The following is a 26,923-nucleotide window of genomic DNA, read 5'->3' as shown; positions in this document are numbered from 1 at the left end:
AATGAAGAAACAGGAAGTCTTAGCAAAGAATTAGAAACTATAAAAAAGCACTAAATGAAAATTCTAGAACTGAAAAATGCAGTGTCTCAAATTAAACATTAGATAAGCTTAATAGCAGAACTGAAATGACAGAAAAAAGAATCAGTGATCCTGAAGACAGAGCAATAGAAATTAGCCAATCTGAAAAAAAGAAAAAAGGTTGAAGATAAATAACAGAGCCAGTAACCTTTGGGGCAACATCAAAAGATTTAACATACGAGTACTTGGAATCCCAGAAGGAGAAGAAAGGGTAGGAAAATATATCTGAAGATATAATGGCCAGAAGTTTCTGAAACTTGGTGAAAAGCATAAGTGTACAGATTTCAGAGGTTCAGAGAACCCTAAGCGGATTAACACAAAGAAAACCACACTGACCCATAGCATGCACACAGCTGAAAACCAAAGCTAATGAGATAATCTTGAAAGCACACAGAGAGAAATGACATGTTACGGAGGAAAAATAATTCAAACAAGTTCTCATCATAACCTATGGAGGCCAGAAGTCAGTGATACAATATCTTTTTTCAAAAAATACGAAACAAAACCCAGAATTCTATAGCAAGAAAAAAATATCCTGCAAGAACAAAGGCATTTCAGTAAAAGAAACTATGAAAATTCATCACTAACAGAAGTGCATTCCAAAAAATGCTAAATTGTTTTTCAAGCTGAAGGGAAATGATACCAGATAGAAATTCAGATCATTGGGAAGGAAGGAAGAGCATGAGAAAAGGTAAATACATGCGTAAATGTAAAAGATGAGCGGTTTTTTGGGTCTTAACCTCTTTAAAATACATAGGGGCCGGCCCAGTGGTGCAGTGGTTAAGTTTGCATGTTCCACTTCTCGGCAGCCCACGGTTCACTGGTTCAGATCCAAGGTGCGGACATGGCACCGCTTGGCAAAAGCCATGCTGTGGTAGGCAGCCCACATATAAAGTAGAGGAAGATGGGCCATGATGTTAGCTCAGGGCCAGTCTTCCTCAGCAAAAAGAGGAGGAGTGGCAGTAGTTAGCTCAGGGCTGATCTTCCTCAAAAAAAAAAAAAAAAGACATAACATGGCTTAAGTTTCAAAGTGGAGTGCCAATGTGACTTTCCATGGATTACTTATTAATTTCAAAGAAAAAACATACTAATACAATGGAGAGCTGGTGCCAATACATGAATAAAGAGATCAAACACAGTTTCACTTGTATGCCACCCGATATTTTACAATATTAAGTACACAATATTATCTAAGTAGTCTTGTCAAGAATGTTTAATCTGAAACCTAATCAAGCCTCTAAACATAACCTCCAGTTCACAATAAATACAAAACAGAGAGACAAGTTAAGCCCACTTTGCAAAAAAAGAAACAAAACAGGACAAACACAGAATGTGCAACATCATACAGGTTCTCTCTCAGGAGTCTCCGAAAAGTCTAAGTCACAAAAAAGGTGGAGGGTAAGTTCTTGACCAAAAGAGACTCAATAAGCCCTAATATTATAAAATATATGAGCTGAGTCTGGTTTTTGGCTTTTAAAAAAGCCAGCACTTTTAGAAAACATTCTTTAAACAACGGGACAAATTTATAAATGGACTGAATATTTTATAACATTACAGGGTTACTGTTAATGTTTTTTAGGTAAACAATGGTTTAGTGATCATGTAGAAGGTTATCTTTAATTCTAGGGGTTATATATTGAGTTTTTAGAGGTGAAGTTATGTCTAAACATTCACTCAAACAGCACAGCTAAGTGATCTATGTACTATATTGTCAGTATGTACTAAGAATGATATATGCGCATCTGTACAGACACAGTTCCATACATACGGAGAGAGATATCAGATATATTGAACCTAGGTGGAGGGCAAACAAACCTTCATTATATCACTGTTCTACCTTTTATGTAAATTTGAAAACTCAAAAGCTTGAAGAAAACTTTTCAAGTCAACATCTATCTTTTGGCTACCCAATTGTTAGTTTCTAATTTCTCTGAATTGTGGAGAATGTGGATTGTGTTTTCTGTATGAATAGAATTTATTGTAAGAAGATTTCCTCAAACCACGCTCCAATTTTTCAACAGTTATACTCTCAATATTCAACAAAGGCACAGGGTTTCTTCCTATTATTAATCTTCAGGGGCATGAGCTTTGAATATAAAAGTTTCTTATTTCTACGGGATTTTGTCCAGAATGAACTATCTTAAGTAAAATATGGATAAGTGCTGACAGAAAGATTTTCAAAATATTCTCATAGGGTCTTCCTTCCACAGAATTTATTTAAAGTAACACTAGTGATTATCATAAAAATAATAATATTTAGTAAGCAAATGCTATGTACCAGCCCTTCCAAATGTTTATATTTTATGTGAAATAATTTAACCTTTACCGTAACATCATTACGTGCTGAAACAGTGATCTTGGTAAAGGATGTGCCACCGCCAAAGGCTTTCCGACTTTCATTATATTAAGACTTTCTCATCTCTGTGAAATCTTTGATGTTGAGTAAGTTGATAGCAACGAGTAAAGGCCTTCCCGCAGTCCTTACATTTGTGTGGTTTTACACCGGTATGAATTCTCTGATGTTGAGTGAGTCGATCACTACGATTAAAGGCCTTACCACATTCTTTACATTCATAGGGTTTTTCACCACTATGAATTCTCTTATGTTGAGAAAGACCTGAGATAGAACGAAAGGCCTTCTTGCATTCTTTACATATATATGGTTTCAAACCAGTATGAACTGTCTGGTGATAAATTAGTTGAGAATTAAGTCTAAAGGTTTTCCCACACTCCTTACATTCATAGGGTTTCTCCCCGGCATGAATTGACTGATGTGTTTTAAGGTCTCCAACGCGACTGAAGGCTTTCCCACATTGTTTACATTCATACGGTTTCAAATCAGTATGAATTATCTGATGTTGAATAAGGTATGAGTGAAGCTTAAAAGTCTTCCCACATTCTTTGCATTCATGTGGCTTCTCACCAGTATGAATTCTCTGATGTTGTGTAAGTTGAGAGCCTCTACAGAAGGCCTTCCCACATTCCTTACAATCATAGAGTTTCTCACTACTATGAATTCTCTTATGTTTAAGAAGGCTTGAGCCCCTACTAAAGGCCTTTCCACATTCCTTACATTCATGAGGCTTCTCACCAGTGTGACTTCTCTGATGTTCAATGAGCAGATAGCTGCGAACAAAGGCCTTTCCACACTGTTTACATTTATATGGTTTCTCACCAGAATGAATCTTCTTATGTTGATAAAGACTTGAACGATGACCAAAGGCCTTCCCACATTCCTTACACAGATAGGGTTTCACGCCATGATGAATTTTCTGATGTAGACACATATGTCGGTATAATCTGAAAGTTTCCCCACATTCTTTACATTCATAGGGTTTCAAACCAATATGAATTTTCTGATGTTCAGAAAGGTGAGAATGACGTCTAAAGGCCTTCCCACATTGCTTACATTCATAGGGTTTTACACCAGTATGAATTATCTGATGTTGAATAAGCTGTGAATAAAACCTAAAGGCCTTCTCACATCCATTACATTCATAGGGTTTCAAATCAGCGTGAACTTTTTTATGTCTAATAAAAGGCTGAAGAACTGTAAAGGTCTTTCCACATTCCTTACATTCATAGGGTCTCACACCACCATGGTCTCTCAGATGTGCAGTAAGGTGTGAATATTTAGTAAAGCTCTTCGTACATTCCTTACATTCATAGGATTTCTCTCCAGTGTGAATTCTCTGACAAAGAGGAAGGGAGATACGTTTTCTGAATGTCACTTCACTAAAACATCCCACTTTAGGTCCCTGTTGGCTCCTAAATTCAACACTGCACTGTTGGTCATTTCCGAAAATAAAGCCCATGAGGCTGAAGGTTTTACTTCTTTTCATTGTCTCCCGATGGCATGAATTTACTTCATAACTGCTGTTTTCTGAAGATAACTTGTTGGTCTCAGTTGTGAAGTCAAAGTCTGAAAGAAAATGAGAAAACAAACAAATGCTATTTTCCTGTGCTGGGGGTGAAGAGGGGCCTTCTATAGCAAAAATAGTGATAAATTGAAAAGGATATTCATTAGAAGTAAAAGGGTCATAAAATTCTAAAATACAGTCATGAAATTTTAAGATGGCAAGAAGGGCTCAGAAAATTAGGAAAGTTCACATGACAATGTAATATTTGTGAGCAGGCAAAGGAAAAAACTCAGTAGTTCTCACATTTAGTTGTGGATCAGAATTTCCGGGGGAACTTCCTACATTTTCGACCTTTCAGACATCCACTGAGACTGAGTGTACCAGAATCTTTAGGAGGAGCCCCTGGTCAACTACATTTCTAACATTATCTACCAAATGGTTCTCTATGTAATTTTTTCAATGGTTTGTCTTTGTCTTAGAATGAAACCCAAACACACAACTATGAATAAAAAAGCTCTGTTGTATTTATACAAATGCATTGCAAGCCCTTGACATCTTTTCCCCTACATCCTCTCATGCCACATCTCTTCAGCTTCTAGAATATACCACAACTTTCCGCATCGCCTGGGGCTTCACACAGGTGCTCCACATTTCAGGAATCCTGAGGCAGCTTCTTTAAATTACTATCTTCAAGTGTTACAGGTTAGAAGTTACCTCCTCAGAAAGGCTGCGTCTGCTAACTCTAAATAAATACATATCCTTTATTTTATATTCCAACACCTAAGGGGTTTTGTTTGTTTTTTTAAAGATTGGCACCTGAGCTAACATCTGCTGCCAATCTTTTTTTTTCTTCTTCTTCTTCTCCTCAAAGCTTCCTAGTACATAGTTGTATATTCTGGTTGTAGGTCCTTCTGGTTTTGTTATTTGGGATGCCACCTCAGCATGGCTTGATGGTTAGGGCTAGGTCCACGTCCAGGATCCAAACCAACAAAACCCTGGCCCGCCAAAGTGGACTGTGTGAACTCAACCACTTGGCCATGGGGCTGGCCCTACGTTTTGCCACAGAAGAATTCCACTCATGTCCAACTCCTGCTTGACCCATTTAGCACGTTAGATTTCCTCAGGCTGCTCCACTATCCCATTGCCAATCTTCAGCCTGCATTCAACACATCTATTGTTGCAGAGTCCCAGGCACGCAGTTTCCCAGACTCTTTCCCCATGTTATTTAGTTATCTTATTTTTTCCCAACATCCTCAAGTTTATTCGCTTAGACTTTCATAAGCCTTTTAAAATAATATTAGTTAATACAATTCCTGAAATACATTTCCGTGAAATTCAAGAACGACTGGCTTTGGCTGTAAAGAAACAGAAGGGAGAATTTGGGAAAGACATTGGAGAAACAAAACAGATTGAGTACCTGTAGGTTGGATGAATAATATTAAAACTCTACTGATGAAGGTAACACACCACCTGATTACCTTGAGTGAGATAAAAGCAGAAAATCATGGCCATGCAGAGGAAGGACTGAACAACAGTGGTAGAGACATGCATATTTTTAAGGGAACAGGCACTTAAAGAATGATCAGGTATCAACTCTTCCATTTATATTTTTGACAAGCTAGTTTGGATGTGCATTTTTCTCGCCTATAAGGTAAATAATAGAGGAAAGCATACTTTACTGTAATAAGGTGTGAGAGATTAGGGTCAGGGAGAGAGAGTTGACAACTGTTACATAATTTTCAGAAACTAAATGGTTATTTTATTCAGTGCCTTCCCCGGTAACCTTGATTTTCAGCCTTATTTACCTTGATTTTCATCCAAGTTACTTTTTAAAATTCAATATTTTATTCTACAATTATTTAATACTTACCTTGTGGTAAGGACTTGTTTTCCAGGGGTAGTTGAAGGAAGTTTTGCAACAATACACAAGTTTTAGAGTAAGAAAATAAATCATAAAACAAATGAGGCAATACATATGTAATAGAGGAAAAATAATAACTTTACAGTGAAGAAAACTGACAGACACCACCTTAAATAAGTTTTTAAGGTTAACATCCCAGTGGTACGTCACGTTGATATCACGTACCCCCAATATGACATGATGAGAAGGGAATTTCTTTGGTATTCTTCCCCCAAATCCATAATCTCAATTTAATCCTGAGAAAACATCAAACAAAGCCAAATTTGAGGGTACTCTACAAAACACTTGACCAGTACTCTTTGAAAGTATCAAGGTCATGAAAGAGAAGGAAAGATGGGGAAACTGTCACATTTGGAGGAAACTACAGACACATGACGACTAAAAGTAATGTGGTATCCTGGATTGTATCCTGGAACAGAAAAAAGACATTAGTGCAAAAATTGATGAAATCTGAATAAAATGTTGAGTTTAGTTAATAGTACCGCAAAATGTTAATCTGATAGTTTCCATAAATGTACCATTGTTATGGAAAATGTTATCATTACAGGAATAGTATTTCCATTACTGGAACTCTCTGTACCACATCTGTAACTCTTCTGTAAATCTAAAATTATTTCAAAATAAAAATGAAGGCAACAACAAGCAGACTCTAGAAGAGATGGAAAATCTGAACAAATCAACTTCCACAAAAGAAATAGAAAAAAAATTGTATATTGATCCCCACAAAAAGCCTATCACCATTAGCCTCCCTGTTGACTAGTTTCAGTCTCTATAATCTGTTTCCCACTAATGTGGACTAGGGTGCCTGGGAGAAACAGCTAATTCCTAGTCCAGGGCAGAGAAGACACAAGGTGAGTCGGGGACCTCTTGTACTAAAGTGCAAAGAATTTTTCAAAGATCAAGAGAGTCAATAACTTGTGCTTCTGGTCACGTAACATTCAGAGAAGTCAGATTTACCCTCCTACCTTAAATACTGGAAACCAAACAAAATATATGAAATGGCTTTCAGATCTTAGACAACAGGCAGTACAGGACAGTGGTCCCCTAAGAGAAGGGAAACAAGTGAAGTGAGGACTCCAAGTGCCACAGCTGACTCCTGAAGCGAATTTCCAGAACAGAGCCCAGGGAGGGGAACTGAAACAGAGCCCAGCTTTACCCCTGAGTTGAGGAGAAGGAGTAGACTAAGGGAGAGAAGAAGAACAGAATTTGCAAGGCAGCGTACCAGAAAGGAGGGAGAGGCGTGGACAGAAACCTCTAGAGAACCATCGAGGGATCCCCTTGAGACTCCGGCTGAGTAAGGATCTCACACGCATGTGAGGAAACGAATGAGGTCCAGGAAAGGACCACCAGACAGGCACAGGCAGAACAGTCCCTGGTAGTCACAGAGGGCAGAGGACAGTTCCTGTTTCCACCCGCCAGGATGGAAAGATCCCCGGACAGGGGAGGCATCAAACAGAGTCCCGAGCACGGTCCTGCCTCAGGATGGGGGCCAAATTAGCCCTCGACTAAAAGCTGTTCTGGACCCGCCCCAATAGAGCTTACAAGCAAACCACAAAAGGATCAACAGGTTCCAAATTACATAACTGAATCCCAGAAGCAAGCCCCCAAATATGCACAAGAATATTAAAGACAGTGTCCCAACAGAGTAAAACTTTACAATGTTTACAAAGTTTACTAAAACTTTAAAGTAAACTTTACAATGTCTAGCATCCAGTAAAAAATTATCAGATAGGCAAATAGCAGGAAAATATCACCCTTAACTAGGAGAAAAATCAATTAAAAGAAACAGACCAAGAATGATACAGAGAATTAGTAGACAAGAAAATTAAAAGAGCTATTATAGGGGCCGGCCCAGTGGCAGAGCAGTCAAGTTCGCATGCTCCACTTCAGTGGCCTGGAGTTCGTGGGTTCGGATCCTGGGCATGGACCTACACATCACTATCAAGCCATGCTGTGGTGGCATCCCCCATACAAAATAGAGGATAATTGGCACAGATGTTAGCTCAGGGCCAATCTTCCTCACCAAAAAAAAAACTATTATACATATACTCTATATTTTCAAGTTCTCATTTTTCTATTCATCTCATACTTTTCTGTAGTTTATTCTTTGTTAGACTCAACATAAAAGAGCTCATGGGGAAAATTTTCCCCAAATTCTTGCACGTTCAAACTGTTGCATTTATACTTTAATGACAAACCACCTAGGCCTGAATCTCCCGATTTGTGGGAAGATTCTTGATGACTAATTCAGTTTCTTTAGTGCTTATAAGACTTCTCATATTTTCTGGGTTTTTTTCCTTGAGTGGAGATTTCTGTAGATTAAAATTTTCTAATAACTTATTTCACTTGATTTTTCAAAGTTTTTGGCATAATGTTTATCAAAATATTATTATAATTTTCAAGTCTTCATGGCCTGTAAAGAGGTCCCCTTTTTTGCTTACGTAGATATTTTTCTTGATTCATCTTGAGAGAGTTGCACCAATTTTATCAGTTCTTTACGATAATCAAAATTTATGGTTGTGACATGCTCTTCCTTATGTTTGGTTTTTACTTCATTAATTTCTTGTCTTTCCTTTATTATTTCCTTTCTTCTACTTTCTTTAAGTCTACTGTGCTCTTCTTTTCCTAACTTATCAAATGGATGATTAGCTTGTTAATTTTCAGCATTTTTCCTGGGAACAAAAGATCCATTTGGAGAGGAAGCTTGAAATCAAAACAGATAAGCAACAACAATCAAAAAGAATGGTGCATTGGCCCTGAGGCTCTACGACCACTTGTCCCCTGGAGAAACTCACTGATTCTGAGTACAGCTAGAGGTACAGGCACAGCGATGCAAAAGAGGGAGCTGAGTAAAACCAAAACTGAAACCCAGCACTGACCCAGCTACATCCCTGCCATTCTATCAGACTACTAGGGAAAATGTAGATACTCCCTGGTAGAAGATAGCATCACCTGGAATCTCTTCAGTTCTTTTGTACACAATGTCCAGCACACAATCACAATTACTAGTAACTTGAAGAGGCATTACCATATGGTGGACAACAAGAGGAAAAAAAGAATTGATAGAAGCAGACCCATGGATGATACAAAAAAGGAAGGCATACTAGAATTCCAAAATAACTATGATTAAAATATTTAAGAAAACAGATGAAATGACAGTAGTGAAAAGAAAGTAAATAAAAGAATGAAGAATTTCAACAGATAATTGGAAGTCATAAAAGGCAATCAAATTGCATTTCTAGAACTGAAGAAAACATCTGATATGAAAAACTCCTCTTTAGGAGCAGACTGATCACAGCAGAAGAGGATAAGTGAGCTGGCATACAGGGCAACAGAAAACAATAGACAGAAAAGAAGATAAATACATGATAGAACTGTGAGATATGCTCAAATGATCCAACATAGGTATAACTGGAGTCCCAGGAGAGAGGAGAGAATGATCAAGTATTTTCCAAAAACTGAACAAAGACTTCCACTTCTGAGTAAAATCTATCAAATCAGTGCAAGCCAACATTTCCATGGCTATAAGCACAAAAAATAATATTCAAAAAGATAATGATCTTGATTCATTCCACCACCGTAAAAATTACCAAGGCTTTTTTGTAGTAAAGAGAAATAACCCGTTCTCCATATAGGTGCACCAGCAATTAAAATAGAATATTTAGAGACATTCTGAACATACATATAACATGAAATTTGTTTTCTTTGCCAGTAGCTATGCATAAAAAAGTCCCAGAATTCAAACCTTTAGTCCTTTAGAAAAAGAAGCAATTGCAGGATGGGGCAGAGAGAGGTAGGAAGGTAATGAAGGATAGGGAAGATTCAGGTGCTCAATGGAGGTGTCCATTTCCATCTGTCAAAGCTCAAACTCATTCTTGGAGAATATGGAGCAGAAATTTAGCTGGTTTCTTGGCCTAGAGCATAAAATATACAGCAGAGAAAGCGGATATTCCAGGTAGCAGATTCTACATCATTTCAGGAAGATGTCCTTACCCAGTGAGGCCAAATTCGTATAGTTCTCCAGCATCACATCTCTGTACAGACCCCTCTGAGCTGAGTTCAGGCATTCCCACTCCTCCTGAGAGAAGTCTATGGCAACATCACTGAATGTCAATGGCACCTGAAATGGCAAACCCACGTGTTACTTGTAAAAATAAAAAAATTTTCAGGATGGAATACTGAATTGCAGTAAGGAGGCAATATATAAAAACAAGTAGGCTGAAGTTACAAGATGATGATGTGGTTAGATGAGAATAAATTAATTGTGCTACACAATCTTGAAGAATCCTGTTGGAGTACACAAAATTTTTTTTAATATACAAAAACTTAAATATCCAAATGTATAAAAATAAATACAGTAATCAGACTTTCCCAGTTAAAGGAAACAGTATATATAAGCACACTACCTGCTATGTACCTACTCATAGACTATTAATAAATGCAAGTTCTTACATTTTTTCTCTTCAAGGAATATATAAAAAGAATTGGTACTTTTTTCCCCCAAAATGAATTATCAAATCTCTCCCAGCCAAAATAGAAGAACACAGATTGAATTTACCCTCACACATGAAACAACCAAAAACTTGACCAAAATATACGAAATGATGGTTTTCAAGACAGAAAACACTGGGCAATGAAAAACTGTGATCTCTAAGAGACAGGTAACCAATGAAGCAAACCCTATGATGGGCCCAGCTTACTGCCAAGAGAAAGTACGACTACACAACTATTAGAGTGGCTAAAATTAAAAAGACTGACCATTTTAAGTGTTGGTGAGGATGTGGTAACAATGGCACTCTTATACACGGCTGGTGGGAATGTAAAATGGAACAATCACTTTTTTTTGTTTTAAAGATTTTATTTTTCCTTTTACTCCCAAAGCCCCCTGGCACATAGTTGTGTATTTTTTTAAGTTGTGTGTCCTTCTAGTCGTGGCATGTGGGATGCCACCTCAGCACGGCTGGATGAGCGGTGCCATGTTCAAGCCCAGGATTCGAACCGGTGAAACCCTGGGCCGCCAAAGCAGAGCGAGTGAACTTAACCACTCGGCCACAGGACCAGCCCTGGAACAATCACTTTGAAAAAGAGTTTACTGGTTTCTTAAAAAGTTAAACATCCATATGACCCAGCCATTCCACTCCCAGTGTTTTACCCAAGAGAAATGAAGGCATATGTCCACACAAAGATTTGTGCATGAAGGTTCCCAGTAGCTTTATTTGTAATAGCCAAAAAGTGGAAAGAACCCAAATGTCCATCAACAGAGGAATGGATAAACTGATTGTGCTGTATCTTGAGAATAGAATACTAGTCAGCCATAAAATGGAATGCACTAGCAATATATGCAACAACATGAATGACTCACAAAATAAATATGCTGAATAAGACAGACCAAAAACAAGAGTACACACTGTATGACTCCATTTATATAAAATTCTAGAAAATGCAAACTAACCTATAGTGACAGAAAGCAGAACTGGGGTCCCCTGGGCACTAGGGCAGGGTGGGGGAGGCAGGGAGGGGCAATTATAAAGGGGTGTGAGAAAAATTTGGAGTGATGGATATGTTCATTATCTTGACTGTGGCGATGGCTTCACACGTGTATACATATGTCAAAACTTATCAAATTCTACACTTCAAATATGAGCAGTTTATTATCAATTATATTTCAATACCGCTGCTTTAAAAAGACAAAATACATACACTTAATTATATGTCAATTATACTTCAAAAAAACTGATAAAGTTTCTACCTTAGGAAATACAATTTCTATAAAATTAAGTAATTTTATCAAGACACAAGTTTATTACATGTCAGATCAGGTCACAAGCATTTCCTTTATTCTGACTAATGTTTTCACCTAGTCCCTCGTATAGATATCAGATTTAATCTTTCTTAAAGTATTAAGGTATTAATGATAATATTAAAATATAACATATTATACTATTACGATATTTAGGTTGGACACAAATCCTAACCTCCTGCCCACAGTTCAGATTCATCTACTGCATGTAGTTCTAGAGGAGCTTCCTCTCTACAATTCCTTCCTGAACTCCTGCTGCTGAGTTAGAACACACCAACGTACACCGATCCAGAACAACACGGATTCACTCAAGACCAGCAATTTCGCTTCCAATACAAAATGGACCCTGATACCTTATTTATTTCTCAATGATTCCCTAGCCAGATCCCTGATCCCTCTCTAGGCAGGCACCAATCCCATTTCGACCCGAACCTAAAAGCCTTTCAAAGCTGAGGTCTCATCTCACCCTGAGACGGAGACCACTCGTAACCCAATGCTCCCTTATCTACCTGGAAAACTAGGAACAATGTTTCCCTGCTGTGGTCAAACAGGACCATCGTCTCCATATCATGAAACCACGAAGCTGACAAGCGAAGCTCAAACACTTCCTTCCAAGTGCCTCACTCCTTCACTGCTCCAGCCCTGGTCTGGACAGGAGACTGAATACACAGAAGATGAATGAATTATTGATGGGTAAGTGCAAATCATTCAAAACAAGGGAGCAAATGGGGAGGACACCACCCTTCTGGAAGGGGAGAAACTCTGAAATAGGTTCAGAGACACAGCTTCGCTAGGTAGGAGCTTAGGGGATGACAATATTATAGTAATAATAATAATAATGTTTTCACATATTGAGGTATTTGGGGAAGCATTCTGGCTTAACCCTGATTCAACCGAAAACTTGTTTTTCCCAGAGCAGCCTGACTTATAGCCCACCAAAGGTGCACTGTACATCTGCTTCAAACTTTTTCCCAAAGCGAAGAATGCACTCTTTAAAGATAGGGGTGAAAGTCTCCCTTCCTCTGACACCAGTATCAGTCATTCTCTGAAGATCAGCTTTTCTTCCCAGAGAACCAAGGTCAAGTTGACCTGTTGTGTATCTGCTAAATTGCAGCAAAACGTCTCCTTGTGACTTTGGGGAAAAAATTGTATTCCCGTCATGCTTGGTGTATGTTCTTTGTTCTGAAATGGGATATAACCATGCTGAAAACCACACTTCTCTGGAGTGCTGTCTTCCCTGGTGGAGACTGCACTTCTGGGCTAGTCCTCAGCATTGGATCAATAAGATCAATCTTACCTATAGGTTGGTTATTGATTATCTGTGTTGACAGCGATAAAGAATGAAAATATTACATGAATTAAAAATCATACTATTTCAGGAAGGAGAAAGAGACATCTACTTACCTGGGCCATGGTTTTAGGGCTGCCGATCCTCCTCACGTTTCCTCTACTAGAGAAGCAGAGTTCAGAGAAGCCAGGGCTGGGGGAGGAAAAAGAGGCCTTGAGACTTGGTGTATCTCAGAACTCCAAAAATTATTAAGGTAAGATACCCTTTCTTTTTCCTTCTTTATTCCCGCTTTCTGCTGTCCCTGCCCTCTCCCTGCCCTCCCAAAACACATAAACACACGTCAGGGGATATGAGAAGCCCCGACAAAGCCCAGCCCTTCCCCATGCCTAGGGAAACAAGCCACACAGTACGGATCCAGAGCAGGCACTCTTGCAGCACAGCCAGATCCAGATCCCCCACTCTGGCCTGTTCCTCATTCTGATCATGCCAACAATACCCCAGCCTGGGTTGTTTAGTCATACTGAGTAGATGCTCCAGCATCAAGGCATACCTTCAGGGTCAAGGCCAGGCCATACAACACAAACCTTCATGGCTTCGGGATGGACCTGGACTCCACCAGACAACAAGCAGAGCACAGTAGAGACCAACATGGAAAGCTTTACCACCGTACAACTGCATGCCCACATGAAGCCTGTCCCCTAAGCCAGAACTATGACTCCCAAGATCCACTGGGCTAACCAAGCTGGATTTCCCTACCGGCATCCACTTTGTTTGCTGGTATGAACCACTGCCTGTGCCCCCTGCTCCCAACCCAACAAGGACCCACTAGGGAGGAGTGAATTCACACTCACTGAAGCTGTATGCAACACACAGACTTTTGCAACCTTCTTTGTGATAGGCACTCTATACACATGAACATTTAATCCTGCAACGTACTTATTATCTCAACAGACGAGGAAATGGGAGCTCAAAGAATTAAAGACATTTGCCCATATCACAAATAATAAGTAAAAGTGATATGTTTTGAATCACTTTTCTGTAATTATAAAGCCACCTTTTTTTTCAACTGTAAAACATCACCTACTAAAAGTTTTACTACGGGGATATTTTTAAGCAATAAGATACCATCATTTTATACGTATTCAATTGTCAGATTTAAAAGGCTGAGGATACACTGTATTTTAGTAAGGTTGTAGGGAAAAGGGCACTCTCAAGGTGTCCTGTAAACTTGTGAAAACCTAGCGCAACTGAGACATGTAAGCAGAACGCTGCATAAGAAGAATTTAACCAGGAAAGGCGATTTCTCAGACATACCCAAGGGAAATAACTGTAAAACTTATCTAGAGATGTATAAAGGAATATAATAGACACTAGTTAAAATGAAAAAAAGCTGGAGAAAATCTAAAAGTACTTGGATAGTTAAATAATAAACTATAGCGCATCCATATAATAGAAAATGAGGCAGATATTGAAAATGATTGTGCAGACCGCTGGCTCTCAACAAAGGGTGATTTTGCTCCCTGGGGAACATTCGGCAGTGTCTGGAGACTTATTTGGTCGTCAAAATGTGCATGGGGTGCTACCGTATCTAGTGGGCAGAGACCAGGGATATTGCTAAACATCCTACAAGGCGCAACAAAGTCCCCCACAACAAAGAGTTATCTAGCCCAAAATATCAGCAGCGCTAAGGTTGAGAAGCCTTAGAAACCTGATGTAGACTTATTAAAGGAAGATAACCCAATCCAGAGTCTCTAATTATCCACAATGCCAGCATATAAAAATTATTAAACACACAAAGAAAAAGGGAAAAGTTACTGATAAGGAAGGAAGAAGTCTCAACAGAAACAGATCCAGAGATTATCCAGGTAATGGAGCTGGCAGACAAGGACTTGAAAATATTATGACTAACGTGCTAAAGAAACTAGAGGAAAAGACGGGCAAAGAGAAATGCAAAATGGAGGATATCGTTAGAGATTCAAAATCTTAAAAAAGAGAATCATATGAACATTTTATAATTACAAAAATATAATATCTAAAATTAGGAATTTATTGGATGGACTTAACAACAGGAAACAGTATTGATCAACACAAAGTAAAATTAACAATAATCTTATGCAGAGAGGGAAAAAAGAAAGAACTGAGCCGAACATAAGAGAAAATACAGGAAACCATCCAAATGTGAAATCGAACAACTAAAATAAGAGAGAATGGGACAGAAAAATTACTTGAAGAAATAATGGACAAAATATTCCCAATCTCACAAAATACCTTGATACATAAATCAAAAAGCTCAGCAAACCTGACCAAGATAAAATAAAGAAATCCACACCTAGGCACAGCAAAGCCAAACTGCTGAAAAACATATCTTAAAAGTACATAGTTAAAAAAAAAAGACATTGGTTATCAGAAAACAATAATAAAAAAAAAATAGTTCTTTTCTCAACAGAAACTCTAATAGCCTGAAGAAGGGAATTATATATTTAAAGTGTGGAAAGAAAAAAACCTGAAAACTCTGAATTTTATACCCAGAGAAAATGACTTTCAGAAATGAAAGTGAAATAAAGGTTTTTTTCAAACAAAAGCTGAATTTCCTATCAACAGACCCCCAATATGAGAAATACTAAAGGAGAACGTTTAGGCTAAAGGAAAATAATTCCAGATGTGTAAAAAAGCAATCAACAGCTGTAGGCATAGTAAACATATAAGTAATATGACTAAACAAATGGGCTGTTTAAAGCAACAAAAATAATAATGCTTTGTGGGGCTTGTAATATAGGAAGAAGGAATGAAAATTACAATAACCAGCAAAAATGGTGGAAAAGGTAAATGGAGTTACACTATTGAAATGTTCTTAAGTTATCTGGTATGTGGTAAAAGCCCTAATTTTAAGGAGACTGTATTAAATATGCATCTTATAATATCTCTGGTAACTGCTAAAAGAATTAGACAAAGATGTATAACCAAAAAAGCTAACAGAGGAGATAAGTGGAATAACGAAAAATATCTGATTGATACAAAACAGGGCAGGAAAAGAGGAATAAAGAATGAATGGGACAAACAGAAAACATTAGCAAGATGACAGACTTAAACCACACTTTATGAGTAATTGTAGTAAAATGTGAATGGACTAAACATTGCAATTAAAAACTAAGATTGTTAGAACAGATTAAAAAGGCAAACAGGGTCCATTATGCTGCTTACAAGAAACATACTTCAAATATAAAGATAGATGTCTTAAGGGGCTGGCCTGATGGCGTAGTGGTTAAGTTTGCATGCTCCACTTCGGTAGCCAGAGATTCGCAGTGCAAATTCTGGGGTGCAGATCTCTGCACTGCTCACAGGCCATGCTGTGGCAGCGTCCCATATACAAAATAGAGGAAGACTGGGACAGACATTAGCTCAGGAATGATCTTCCTCAAGCAAAACGAGGAGAATCAGCAACAGATGTTAACCCAGGGCCAATTTTCCTCACCAAAAAAAAAAAAAAAAAAGATATTTTAAAAGTAAAAGTGTGGAAAAATATATTAGACAGTAATTAGAAAAACACCAGTATAAATATTTTAGTAACAGATAAAATAGAATTTAATGCAAGACGTATTATAAGTAATAGAGATGTTTCCTCTAATTCAACAAGAATATAATGGTAGTCCTGTATTTGCTATGTACCTAATAAGGTACCTTCATAATATATAAAGCAAAAGTCAACAGAATTAAAGGGTAGACAAATTTATAATTTAAGTTAGAGATTTAATGCCCTCCATTGGTAATTAATAATAGGAAAAGTGGAAAAAAATCAAGGCGGCCACAGAAGATTGAATAGGATTACCCAAATTGACCCAACTGAACATTATACTCCCAAACTACAGACTACACATTCTCTTCAAATGCTCACAGCATATTTGTCAGATTAATATTCTAGGCCATAAAACAAGTATCCATAAATTTCAAAGGATTAATATCAAAGAATGTATATTTTTTTGAAGCCCTAAGAATTAACTTGGAACTCCTAAACAGGCATTTTTCAAACATTTCCAAATATAAAAAGTTCATTCTTAAATAAGCATAGATCAAAGAATAAATCATAATAGGAAGGGCCAGCACTGTGGCCAAGTGATTAAGTTCACACACTCAGCTTTGGCGGCTGAGGGTTTCACCGGTTCGAATCCTGGGCATGGACATGGCACCGCTCATCAAGGCACGCTGAGGCAGCGTCCCACATGCAACAACTAGAAGGACCCACAACTAGAATATACAACTATGTACCAGGGGGCTTTGGGAGAAAGAGGAAAAATAAAATCTTTAAAAAAAATCATAATGGAGGGGCTGGCCCCGTGGCCGAGTGGTTAAGTTCGTGCACTCCGCAGCAGGCGGCCCAGTGTTTCATTAGTTCGAATCCTGGGTGCGGACATGGCACTGCTCATCAGACCACGCTGAGGCAGCGTCCCACATGCCACAACTAGAAGAACCCACAACGAAGAACAACGAAGAATACACAACTATGTACCGGGGGGGCTTTGGGGAGAAAAAGGAAAAAATAAAACCTTTAAAAATAAATAAATAAATAAATAAAAAATAAATTAAAAAAAACATAATGGAAATACAAGATATTTTGAGCTGAATGATAATGAAAGTCTCAAAGCCTGTGAGAAGCAGCCAAACCAATGCTTACAAAGGCATTTTTAGCTTTAAATGTATGTTTTATAAAAGCAGAAAGGTTAAACATCAGTGACCTACCCTTGGAAGCTATAGAAGGAAAAGCAAATTAAGCTTACAGAAAGTAGAACACACTAAAAGAAACCAATGACAAAAAAACCTCCCAGATACACAACAGAGAAAAATCAAGAAGGCCAAAATCTCTATTATTAAAGAGGTTAATCAGATTGAAAAACCTCTAGCTACACAGATCAAGAAAAAAATGTCAATATCAGGAATATAAAAAGAGACATCACTACATATATTACAGACCTTATCTTCATAATGGAATTTTATGAACAATTTGTGACAACAAACTTGAGAATGTGGATGAAATTAAAAAACTCCTTGAAAACACAATTTAACTAAATTGATATGAGAAATGGAAAATCTGAATATTGTTTTATTTATTAAAGAAATTAAATCCGTGTTGAGGACTTTCCCATAAAATGTCAGGCCCAAAGACTTCAGAGGCAAATTCTCCCAAACATTTAAGGGATTAAAAATACTAACCAAACTCAATCTTTTTCAGAAAATAAAAAAAAAATGGACCATGTCATGAGGCCAGCATAACTGTGATATCAAAACCTGACAAGGACATTGCAAGAAAGGAAAATTAATTATATTTCTCTCATGAACATATTAAACAAAATAACAGCAAGGAGAAAGCAGAATATATATGACCAGGAGATTTATTCTAGAAATGCAAAGGTCATTTAATTTTCAAAAAGCAACCAATGTAGTCTTCCAACTTTAAATAATAAAGGAGAAAACCGTTCAATCATTTCATTAGATGCCCGAAAAACCATTTGATAATATTCACCATCAGTTCATGATAAAACTTCTCAGCCAACTAGCAAAGGAAGGGAACTTCCTTAATCTGATAAAAGGGATCTACAGAATCAAACTATAACTATCATTTCATGAGAGATGAAATATGGACCACGTTCCTTCTAAGTTCAGGAACGTGGCAGGGTTGTCCACTCCTACCACTTCTATTAAACTTTGTACCAGAAGACCTATCCGAGACCATAAGGGGAAAAAACTGAAAAGAAAGGTATGAAGGCTGGAAAGAAAGAAGTAAAACCATCTTTATTTGCAGATAACATCATTCTGTACATAGAAAAAAATGCTCAATTCTACAAACTATTAGAATTAATCAATGAATTTATTAGCAAAATTGTTGAATAAAAGGTCAATGTATTAAACACAACCGTCCTAAAGTAAAGCTATTGAAAAATGAAATTTGAAAAATCCCAACAGTTCATAAAAAATATAAAACACTTTGGAATAAATCTAACAAAGGACGTGCATGACCTTTACATTGAAAACAAAATAGCAATGAAAGAAATTAAAGAAGAATTAAATAAATGGAAACATATTTTACCTTCATGAATAGGAAGACTCAATTTTAAAATGATCAATTCTCTCTAAATTGATCTATTGATTCAATGCATCTCCAACAAAGTATCAGCAGGGTTTTTCCTGAGAAAATTAACAAACTCATTCTAAAATCATATGGAAATGTAAAGAACCTAGAGGAGTCAAGGCAATTTTGAAGAACAAAGTTGTTGAACTTATATTACCAGATATCACGACATAATATAAAGCTACTGTAATTAAAACAGCAGTACTGGCCCAAGGATTGACAAGTAGATCAATGGAACAGAATAGGGAGGCCAGAAAGAGACTTGCACACATAGTCACGTGATTTACAATAGAAGTCTGATTGCAACTTGGAGCAGAAAGGATACTCTTTTCGACAAACGGTGCTCAAGCAATTGGGTATCTGTATGGAAAAAATGATTTTGACCCTGATCCCACTACATACACAGATATAAATTCAAGATGGATCACAGGCCTAAATGTGAAAACTAAAACAATCAAGCTTCTGGAAGAAGAAACAGGAAAATATCTTCATGATCTCAGGGTAGGCAAATTTTCCTTTTTAAAAAATTTTTATTTCCACTTATTTTAGTCTTAGGGAAAAGCTGTAAGAGTAGTGCAGAACATTCCCGTACACCTCTCAACCTAACATTAACACCTTATATAATCATAGGACAATTATCAAAACCAGAAAATCAACACTAGTACAATACAATAAATGGCATCTCTTTCAAATATCACCAAGTTTTTCACCAATGTCCTTTCTTTTCCAGGATCCTACATATGATCCCACATTGCATTTAGCTGTTTTTTCTCCCTACTCTAATCCAGTCTCTTCAGTCTTTCTTATGGTATTAGTTTTCAATTGCTTTCAAAACAAATTACAACTTTAGCTTAAAACAACACATATTTATTATCTCACAGTTGACGTGGACCTGGAGTCTGGACTCAAGTTTACCTGGGTGCTGTCTTCAGGCTGGACTCAGAAGCTGCACACAAGGTGTCAGCGGGGCTGTGTTCTCATTCAGAGGCTCAAATGAGGAAGAATCCATTTGCAAGTCTGTTAAGATTGTTGGCAGAATCCTTGTGGCCACGTAACTGAGAACCTCAGTTTTTTGCTGGCTGTCAGCTGGAGGATGCCCTCAGGTCCTAGAGGCCACTTACAGCTTCTCGCAACATGGGCTTCTCCAACATTGTCGCTTATTTCATCAAGCCCACAAGGCAGGTCTCTAGCTCCAGTTTGCTACGATGGAGTCTTATATGACCTAACATTATCACAGTAGTGACAGCCCACTACTTTTGCCATACAAAATAAACTAATCCCAGGAGTGACATCTCCTCACCTTTGCCATTTTCTGTTGGTGAGAAGCAATCACAGATCCTGCTTGCACTCCAGAGGAGGGAATTATACAACGGCGTAGACACCAGCAGGTGGGAATCATCAGGCCACCCTGAAGTGTGTCCACCACATCTCCCTTCACGCCCTTTTGGCTTTGGAAGAGTACCGGTCTTTTATTTTGTCACATGTTCCTCCACTTGGTTTGTCTGATGATTTCACAATTGGAATGAGGTTATGCACTTGGGGCAGTACAGTAGCACCCATGATCCGCGGTTTCGCTTTCCGTGGTTTCAGTCACCCACGGTCAACTGCGGTCCCAAAATACAGTACGATAAGATACTTTGAGAGAGAGAGAGACCACATTCACATAACTTTTATTACAGTATATTGTTATAATTGTTCTATTTTATTACTAATTATTGTTGTCAATGTCTTACTATGCCTAATTTATAAATTAAACTTTATCATAGGTATGTATGTAGAAGGAAAAAATAGTACATATAGGGTGTGGCACTATCCAGAGTTTCAGGCATCTGCTGGGGGTCTTTGAACACACCCCTCACAGATAAGAGGGCACCACTGTACTGTCATGATGCCGTCTTTCTCATTGAATCATATCAAAGGGCACACGATGTCAATGCTTTATTACTGGTGATGTTAACCCTGATCCCTGGGTTAAAGTGCTTTCTGCTGGGTTTCCCCACGGTAAGGTGACTTATTACCATTCTCTTTGTAGTCAATATGTATCTTCAGTAGTGGGAAATACTTTGACACTATGCAAATCTTTTTTCTCCCCAAAGTTTCATCCACTAATTTTAGCATCTATCAGTGGATCTTGTCTGAAACAACTATTACTGCGGTGTTTGCCTAATGACCATTTTCTACGTCCCTCTTTCTGTCTACATTTAACAATTGGAATCCTACTGTAAGGAAGACTTGTCCCTTCCTCCCCAGGAAAAGATTTTTTAAACAGAACAAAAATGCAATAGCCATAAAAGAAAAACACTGGTAAATGAGCTCCGCTAAAATTAAGAACATTTCTTCATTATTAAGACATCATTAAGAAAGTAAATAAGAAGCTATAGGCTAATAGATATTCTCTCTTTCTCTGTCCGTTTCTGCCTCTCTCTCTCCCCCGCCACACACACACATATGCACACATATGTTTATATACACAAAAAAAGACTTGTATTCAAAATATATCTAAAACACCTACACATCAATAGGAAAATGGCAAAAAAACACTCTAAAAATGGACAAAAGATTTGAATAGACACTTCATAAGAGTATATCAAAATGGGCAGTATCATATGAAAAGATGCTCACATCATTATTTATCAGGAAAACGCAAATTAAAATCACGAGATACCACTCCACCTGCATCTGAATGGCTAAAATTCAAATGATTGACAATAACAAGTGTCAGCCAGTTTAAGAAGTAACTGGACCCTTCACACATTGCAGTAGGAATGTAAATTAGGTCACCCACCTCCACCCCAGCTATACACCCAGGAAAAACAAGACCATGTGTCCACAAAAAGACTTGTACAAGAACGTTTTAGAATGTTTTATTCATAACAGTCAAATACTGGAAACAACCCATCATCAGGAGAATGAATAAACAAACTGTGGTACGGTCATACAATGGAAGACTACACAACAATGGGGGGGGGGAACCTACCGATTCACAAAACAACATGGATGAATCTCAAAAGTACAATTCTGGACAAAAGGCAGCAGATACGAGAGATTCCATTCACACGAAGTTCAGGAACGGGCCAATTTCATCTTGAGCGAAAGAAGTTGGAACAGCGTTTACCTGTTGTGGGGGAGGGCTGGTTCTAACTGGGACCCGACACAAGCAAATCCTCCAAGGGGGATAGAAATGCTCTAGTCTCGAGCTGGGTGGTGTTTTCAAATGTAAAAGTTCATTAAGTTATATACACAGCTAAGATCTGTGCACTTTCTTACATATATTACATATTTCTATGAAAGAAATGATGATACCTTTATTTGACAATAATGGGTAAAAACATTGTATTTTTTTATCCTGTTATGGCAGGTAAAATAACATATATGACTATACGCATGTGCATTGAGGGATGGATGAAAGATCCGGAGTAAAATGTTTATAGTGACCGTCTCTTCACTTTGGGCTTTTCTGTATTTTCTGAATTACTGCATGAGAATGTACTACTTTTACAATAAAAATATAATCACCCTCTTTGAGATTGGAGGGAGAAATAAAAGGAGATATGAATTTGGTGATCTTTAGGGTGTGACGGTGAGGCTTTATTTTCTCCAAAGGCTTAAAGTCTTTGAGCCGATCATCTCAAATTGGAACACACATCAACGCGCTGAGTCCTGAGCCCTGCGCTTTGACATGCAGTAGCTTCCCTCTCCTGGTTTTCCCTGAGTCACCTGGACACATCCTCTCGTCACTACACTCTCCACCTACCAGGCCCGGACTCCTTGTTCCAACTCAGGAACTGCACCTGGCCTGGAAACAGAAAAACCTGCACAGGAAAGAAATGGAACTGAGGCATGCTGTGGCTACGGACAAACTCAGCTACAGTCCTGTGCTTAGACGGGCAGAAAGGTCCCGCACAAGAAGGGCCAAAGAAAGCCAGCCAAGGGACCAAGAGGATGATACCGGAAGCAAAACAGAGCAGAAGAATCGCCAAATCTCAAACAGCTCCCTCACAAATTCAAACACTTCAACCTCCTTAGAGGGTCACACTGAGGGAACAAAAAAGCTCCACAGATCCTATTTTCAACTTAAAAATTTGATAAAGACCGTGATCCTGTGAGGTTTTAGTATCCCACCCTTATACAAGTTCTTCTGAGAGGGTGCGATCATCAGTACTGCACCCAGTAAGGCTTCTGCCACGTCCCCACAGGTCCCCACCTCTGAACTTACAAAGATCTGAGCTCCCACACGGCTCTGAGAAACTGGAAGAGGTGAAGCTGATCGAGATACGGGGGTGGGGCAGTACGCAGAAGCAGACGTGCTCAGCATTCTGAGCTCTGCAGTGGCTGTTTGGTTAAATACGTAACAAAACAACCATGCAATGAAATGTTAAGCAGTCATTAAATGCTAAGTTTGAGAAACTGCTAAAGGAATGAACATATTCGAGATATAGTAGCACTAAAAAAAGTAGGTTACAAAGACCAAAATCCCAATTAAAAAGTGGGTAAAGAATTCGAATAGACATTTCTCCAAAGAAGATACACGAATGGCCAATAAGCACAGGAAAAGATGCTCCGTATCATAAAGCCATCAGGGAAATTTAAATCAAAACCACAAGACCCACTGCATATCCATTAGGATGGCTATAATAAAAAAGAGAGATAATAACAGGTGTTGGTGAGAATGGGAGAAACTGGAACCTCAACATGGCTGGTGGGAAGATAAAATGGTACAGACATTCTGGAAAATAATCTGACTTGCCTCAAAAGACTTACTGTACGAACCAGCAATTCCACCCCTAAGCATACATCTAAGAGAAATAAACACATCTGTCTACACAAAGACTTGTACACAAGTGTTCATAGCAACATTATACCTAACAGCTAAAAAAGAGTAAAAAACCCAAACGTCCATCAACTGAGGAATGGGTAAAGAAAAGTGGCATATCCACACAATGGAATATTATTTGGTGATAAAAAGAAATAAGTACTGATGCACACTAAAACATGGATGAATCTTGAAAACACTATGCTAAGTGAAAGAATCCAGTCACAGAAGACCACATATTGTACGATTCCATTTCTATGAAATGTCCAAAAGGGATGAATTAATAAAGACAGAAAGCAGATAAGTGGTTGCCTATGGCTGGGAAGACTGGGGGAAATGGGGAGTGACTGCTAATGGGTTTAGGGTATCTTTTTGGGGTGATAAAAATGTTCTAAAGTTGACTGCGGTGACGGCTGCACAACACCGTGAATATACTACATATGTTAAGTTGTACACTTTAAATGGTTGAATTGTGTGGCATGTGAATTGTATCTCAATAAAGCCGTTAAAAATTAGGTTACAAATGTACAAAATTATATAAACATAAAATATGATTACATATACAAAATATGCATATTTATAAATATAGGGAGAAAAAGCAACAGACATCAATAAATAGAAAACAGTATGGAAAAGTATATATCCATATATTACCATTGCTTCTTTATATGTGATAGCTCTGATTTACATTCTTTTCTTAAAAGTTTTTTTCACTAAATCTTAAACAATGGCCATTCATTAATTTGACACACACTCACAAACAGATATGTTTTTCATTTTTGTTTTTTTTTATTTTTGAGGAAGACCAGCCCTGAGCTAACATCCACCACCAATCCTCCTCTTTTTGTTGCTGAGGAAGATTGGCCCTGCACTAACATCCATGCCCATCTTCCTCTAATTTGTATGTGGGATGCCTGCCACAGCACGGCTTGATAAGCAGTGTGTAGGTCTGCACCTGGGATCCGAACCAGCAAACCCCAGGCCACCTAAGCGGAGTGTGCGAACTTAACTGCTGCGCCACCAGGCTAGCCCCTATGTTTTTCATTTTTGAAAAGAGCAACTTCTTCTCCAAATGGTGGAAAAAATCCCCCCCTCCTTTAACATCTCTGAACCTGAAAATAAAGCACTGTAGAACAAAGGTCCTCAAAATTTTGTCTCTGGGAACTTGTTAGGAATGCAGATTCTCAGCTCCACGGCAGACCTACTGAATTAGAAACTCTGGGAGCACGCCCAGCAGTCTTGCTTGGAAAGCCCTGAGGGTGACTCTGATGCGCCTTACATTTGAGAGCCAGTGCTGTTCTAAAAACAGTTGCTGTGTTTTCACTGAAAGCTTTTCCTTCCTTCCCATGAGTTCCCATGGCCTCAACCAACTCCACGATTTGTTTGCCTACGGAAATGTATGTTCATGAAACCGGAGACTGCGACGTTCTGTACGCATTACCGGTAGTCTCAAGGCAGCTTCCTATTATACATTCCTGATGGATGGGTTTATTTTGCTTCTGAACCTGTCCTCCCAGCCACAATGTCTGCAAACAGCTGTTGAGACATCTTATCCCATTGAATGTCACTTTGCATTTAATATCACTAGAATAAAAACTCTACGGCGTAAAATCCATTTTCCTTCACCGAGTTCTCAAAATCTGCTCATATCCTGGCAACGCCGCTGTAGTCAGAATGACGTGTCTTCCTATAAACTCCCAAGGCAGGTCACCTGAACTTCTCTGGTGGCATTTCACACCTTCTATCTTATTCCTATTCTGATTTCATTTCCTTACTGGATAACAAGTCATTTGAGGATAGCAAATATCTTTTTGTCATTGTATTCCAATGCTTACAAGCATATTGGTATACTGTAAATATCTGGTATTGGATTCAAATTTCAAAACTAGGAATTTGAATCAAATTTCAAAACTAGAAATTTATCCTTGGGGAAATGACTATAAAAGGACATAAAAATCTATGCATAATGATATTCATTATAGAATAATTTAGTTTTTACTCAAGAATTAGAAATTTAGGAGCTAACACTAGGCAACAGGTTAAATAAGTCATGGAGAGAAGGGGGTGGGGACCCTGACGAGGGTGATTCATCTGAGTGGCCCTATGATTTACAGATCTGTCACTATCAGGCAGGACATTTCAGCAGAAGGAAAAGAAGGGTCTCACGTCTTTACAATTCAAGTGTATTTAATGAATAATGAGGAAACACAAGCTCACCTGGACTTTAACTTCTAGATGTGGAACAAAAATTCTTTCCTCTCTCAGGATCCTCTTTTTAGAGACAGGCAGCACTGGGAAAAGAGAAGGCAATCATGAGACATCAGGATTTTCTTGGAAAACACAGTAACTCACAAAACACCCTCCAAGACACATCCTCTCCCCAGGTCCCACACACAACCAGGTGGGCATAGGAAGGGGCTGGAACAGAGTTGACCGTTCCCTGTTTGAGAGAGGCCGGGGTCACTGATGTCTGGGGCGGAAGCTGTCTCTAATTCTGTCTCTAACTCAGGTTCTTGGGGCCCGAGTTCAGGAAATGCTGTGATTATGAAACAGGTAGCTGGCCCCTCCGAGCATCCAAGGGGGTACCCTCCCTGGAGGAATCCTACTCTTGGGACCTTATCAGGTCTTCCCGGAACCCTGCCTTGGGGCCGCATCCAGCTTCAAAAAATCAAGATCAAGTTTGTGTCTCTCTGGCATCCTCCCTTCTTCCATTCTAAGGCTCAGAATCTAGCCTCCCTTTTACTCTCAGCAGACCCCAAGTGGCTGAGAGGCGGAGGAATCAGCGGAGTCTAGAGCCACGAGTCCCCGTGACAAGCCACACGGCCACACAGCCACACAAGCCTCGCTCACCCAGAGGCCACGCGGTTAAATAGCACAATCACCCAGTTAAGCAAACACAGGCAAGAGCAGTCACTGACACACACGCACAGAGTCACCTAGATCTCGACACACACACACACCACTGACACACACGCACAGAGACACGCCTAGACCAAGACACACACACAGTCACTGACACACACATGCACAGACACGCCTAGA

The 26,923-nt window shown here is 38.6% G+C and overlaps 1 protein-coding gene across 2 annotated transcripts in view; it reads right to left on the bottom strand.

The window, feature by feature from the left end:
- Positions 1 to 1,131: 1,131 nt before the first annotated feature.
- The window catches only part of ZNF404 (zinc finger protein 404), a 26,024-nt gene continuing 232 nt past the window's right edge, over positions 1,132 to 26,923 (bottom strand). The window contains exons 2-5 of one of the 2 annotated variants that reach the window (XM_046681466.1): positions 26,099 to 26,172; positions 13,064 to 13,139; positions 9,853 to 9,979; positions 1,132 to 4,000 (exon numbers count right to left, since the gene is read on the bottom strand). In XM_046681466.1, the coding sequence (XP_046537422.1) occupies positions 2,478 to 4,000; positions 9,853 to 9,979; positions 13,064 to 13,072 (1,659 nt within the window). In that variant the 5' untranslated portion in view covers positions 13,073 to 13,139; positions 26,099 to 26,172 and the 3' untranslated portion in view covers positions 1,132 to 2,477. Of the gene's footprint in view, positions 4,001 to 9,852; positions 9,980 to 12,168; positions 12,230 to 13,063; positions 13,140 to 26,098; positions 26,173 to 26,923 lie in introns of those variants that run through there. The other variant, XM_046681465.1, reaches the window with a different exon arrangement.

This window comes from Equus quagga, chromosome 13 (genome assembly GCF_021613505.1).
Source record: "Equus quagga isolate Etosha38 chromosome 13, UCLA_HA_Equagga_1.0, whole genome shotgun sequence".
In the NCBI taxonomy this organism is placed as follows: Eukaryota; Metazoa; Chordata; class Mammalia; order Perissodactyla; family Equidae; genus Equus; species Equus quagga.
This window is presented reverse-complemented; position numbering and strand designations above follow the sequence as displayed.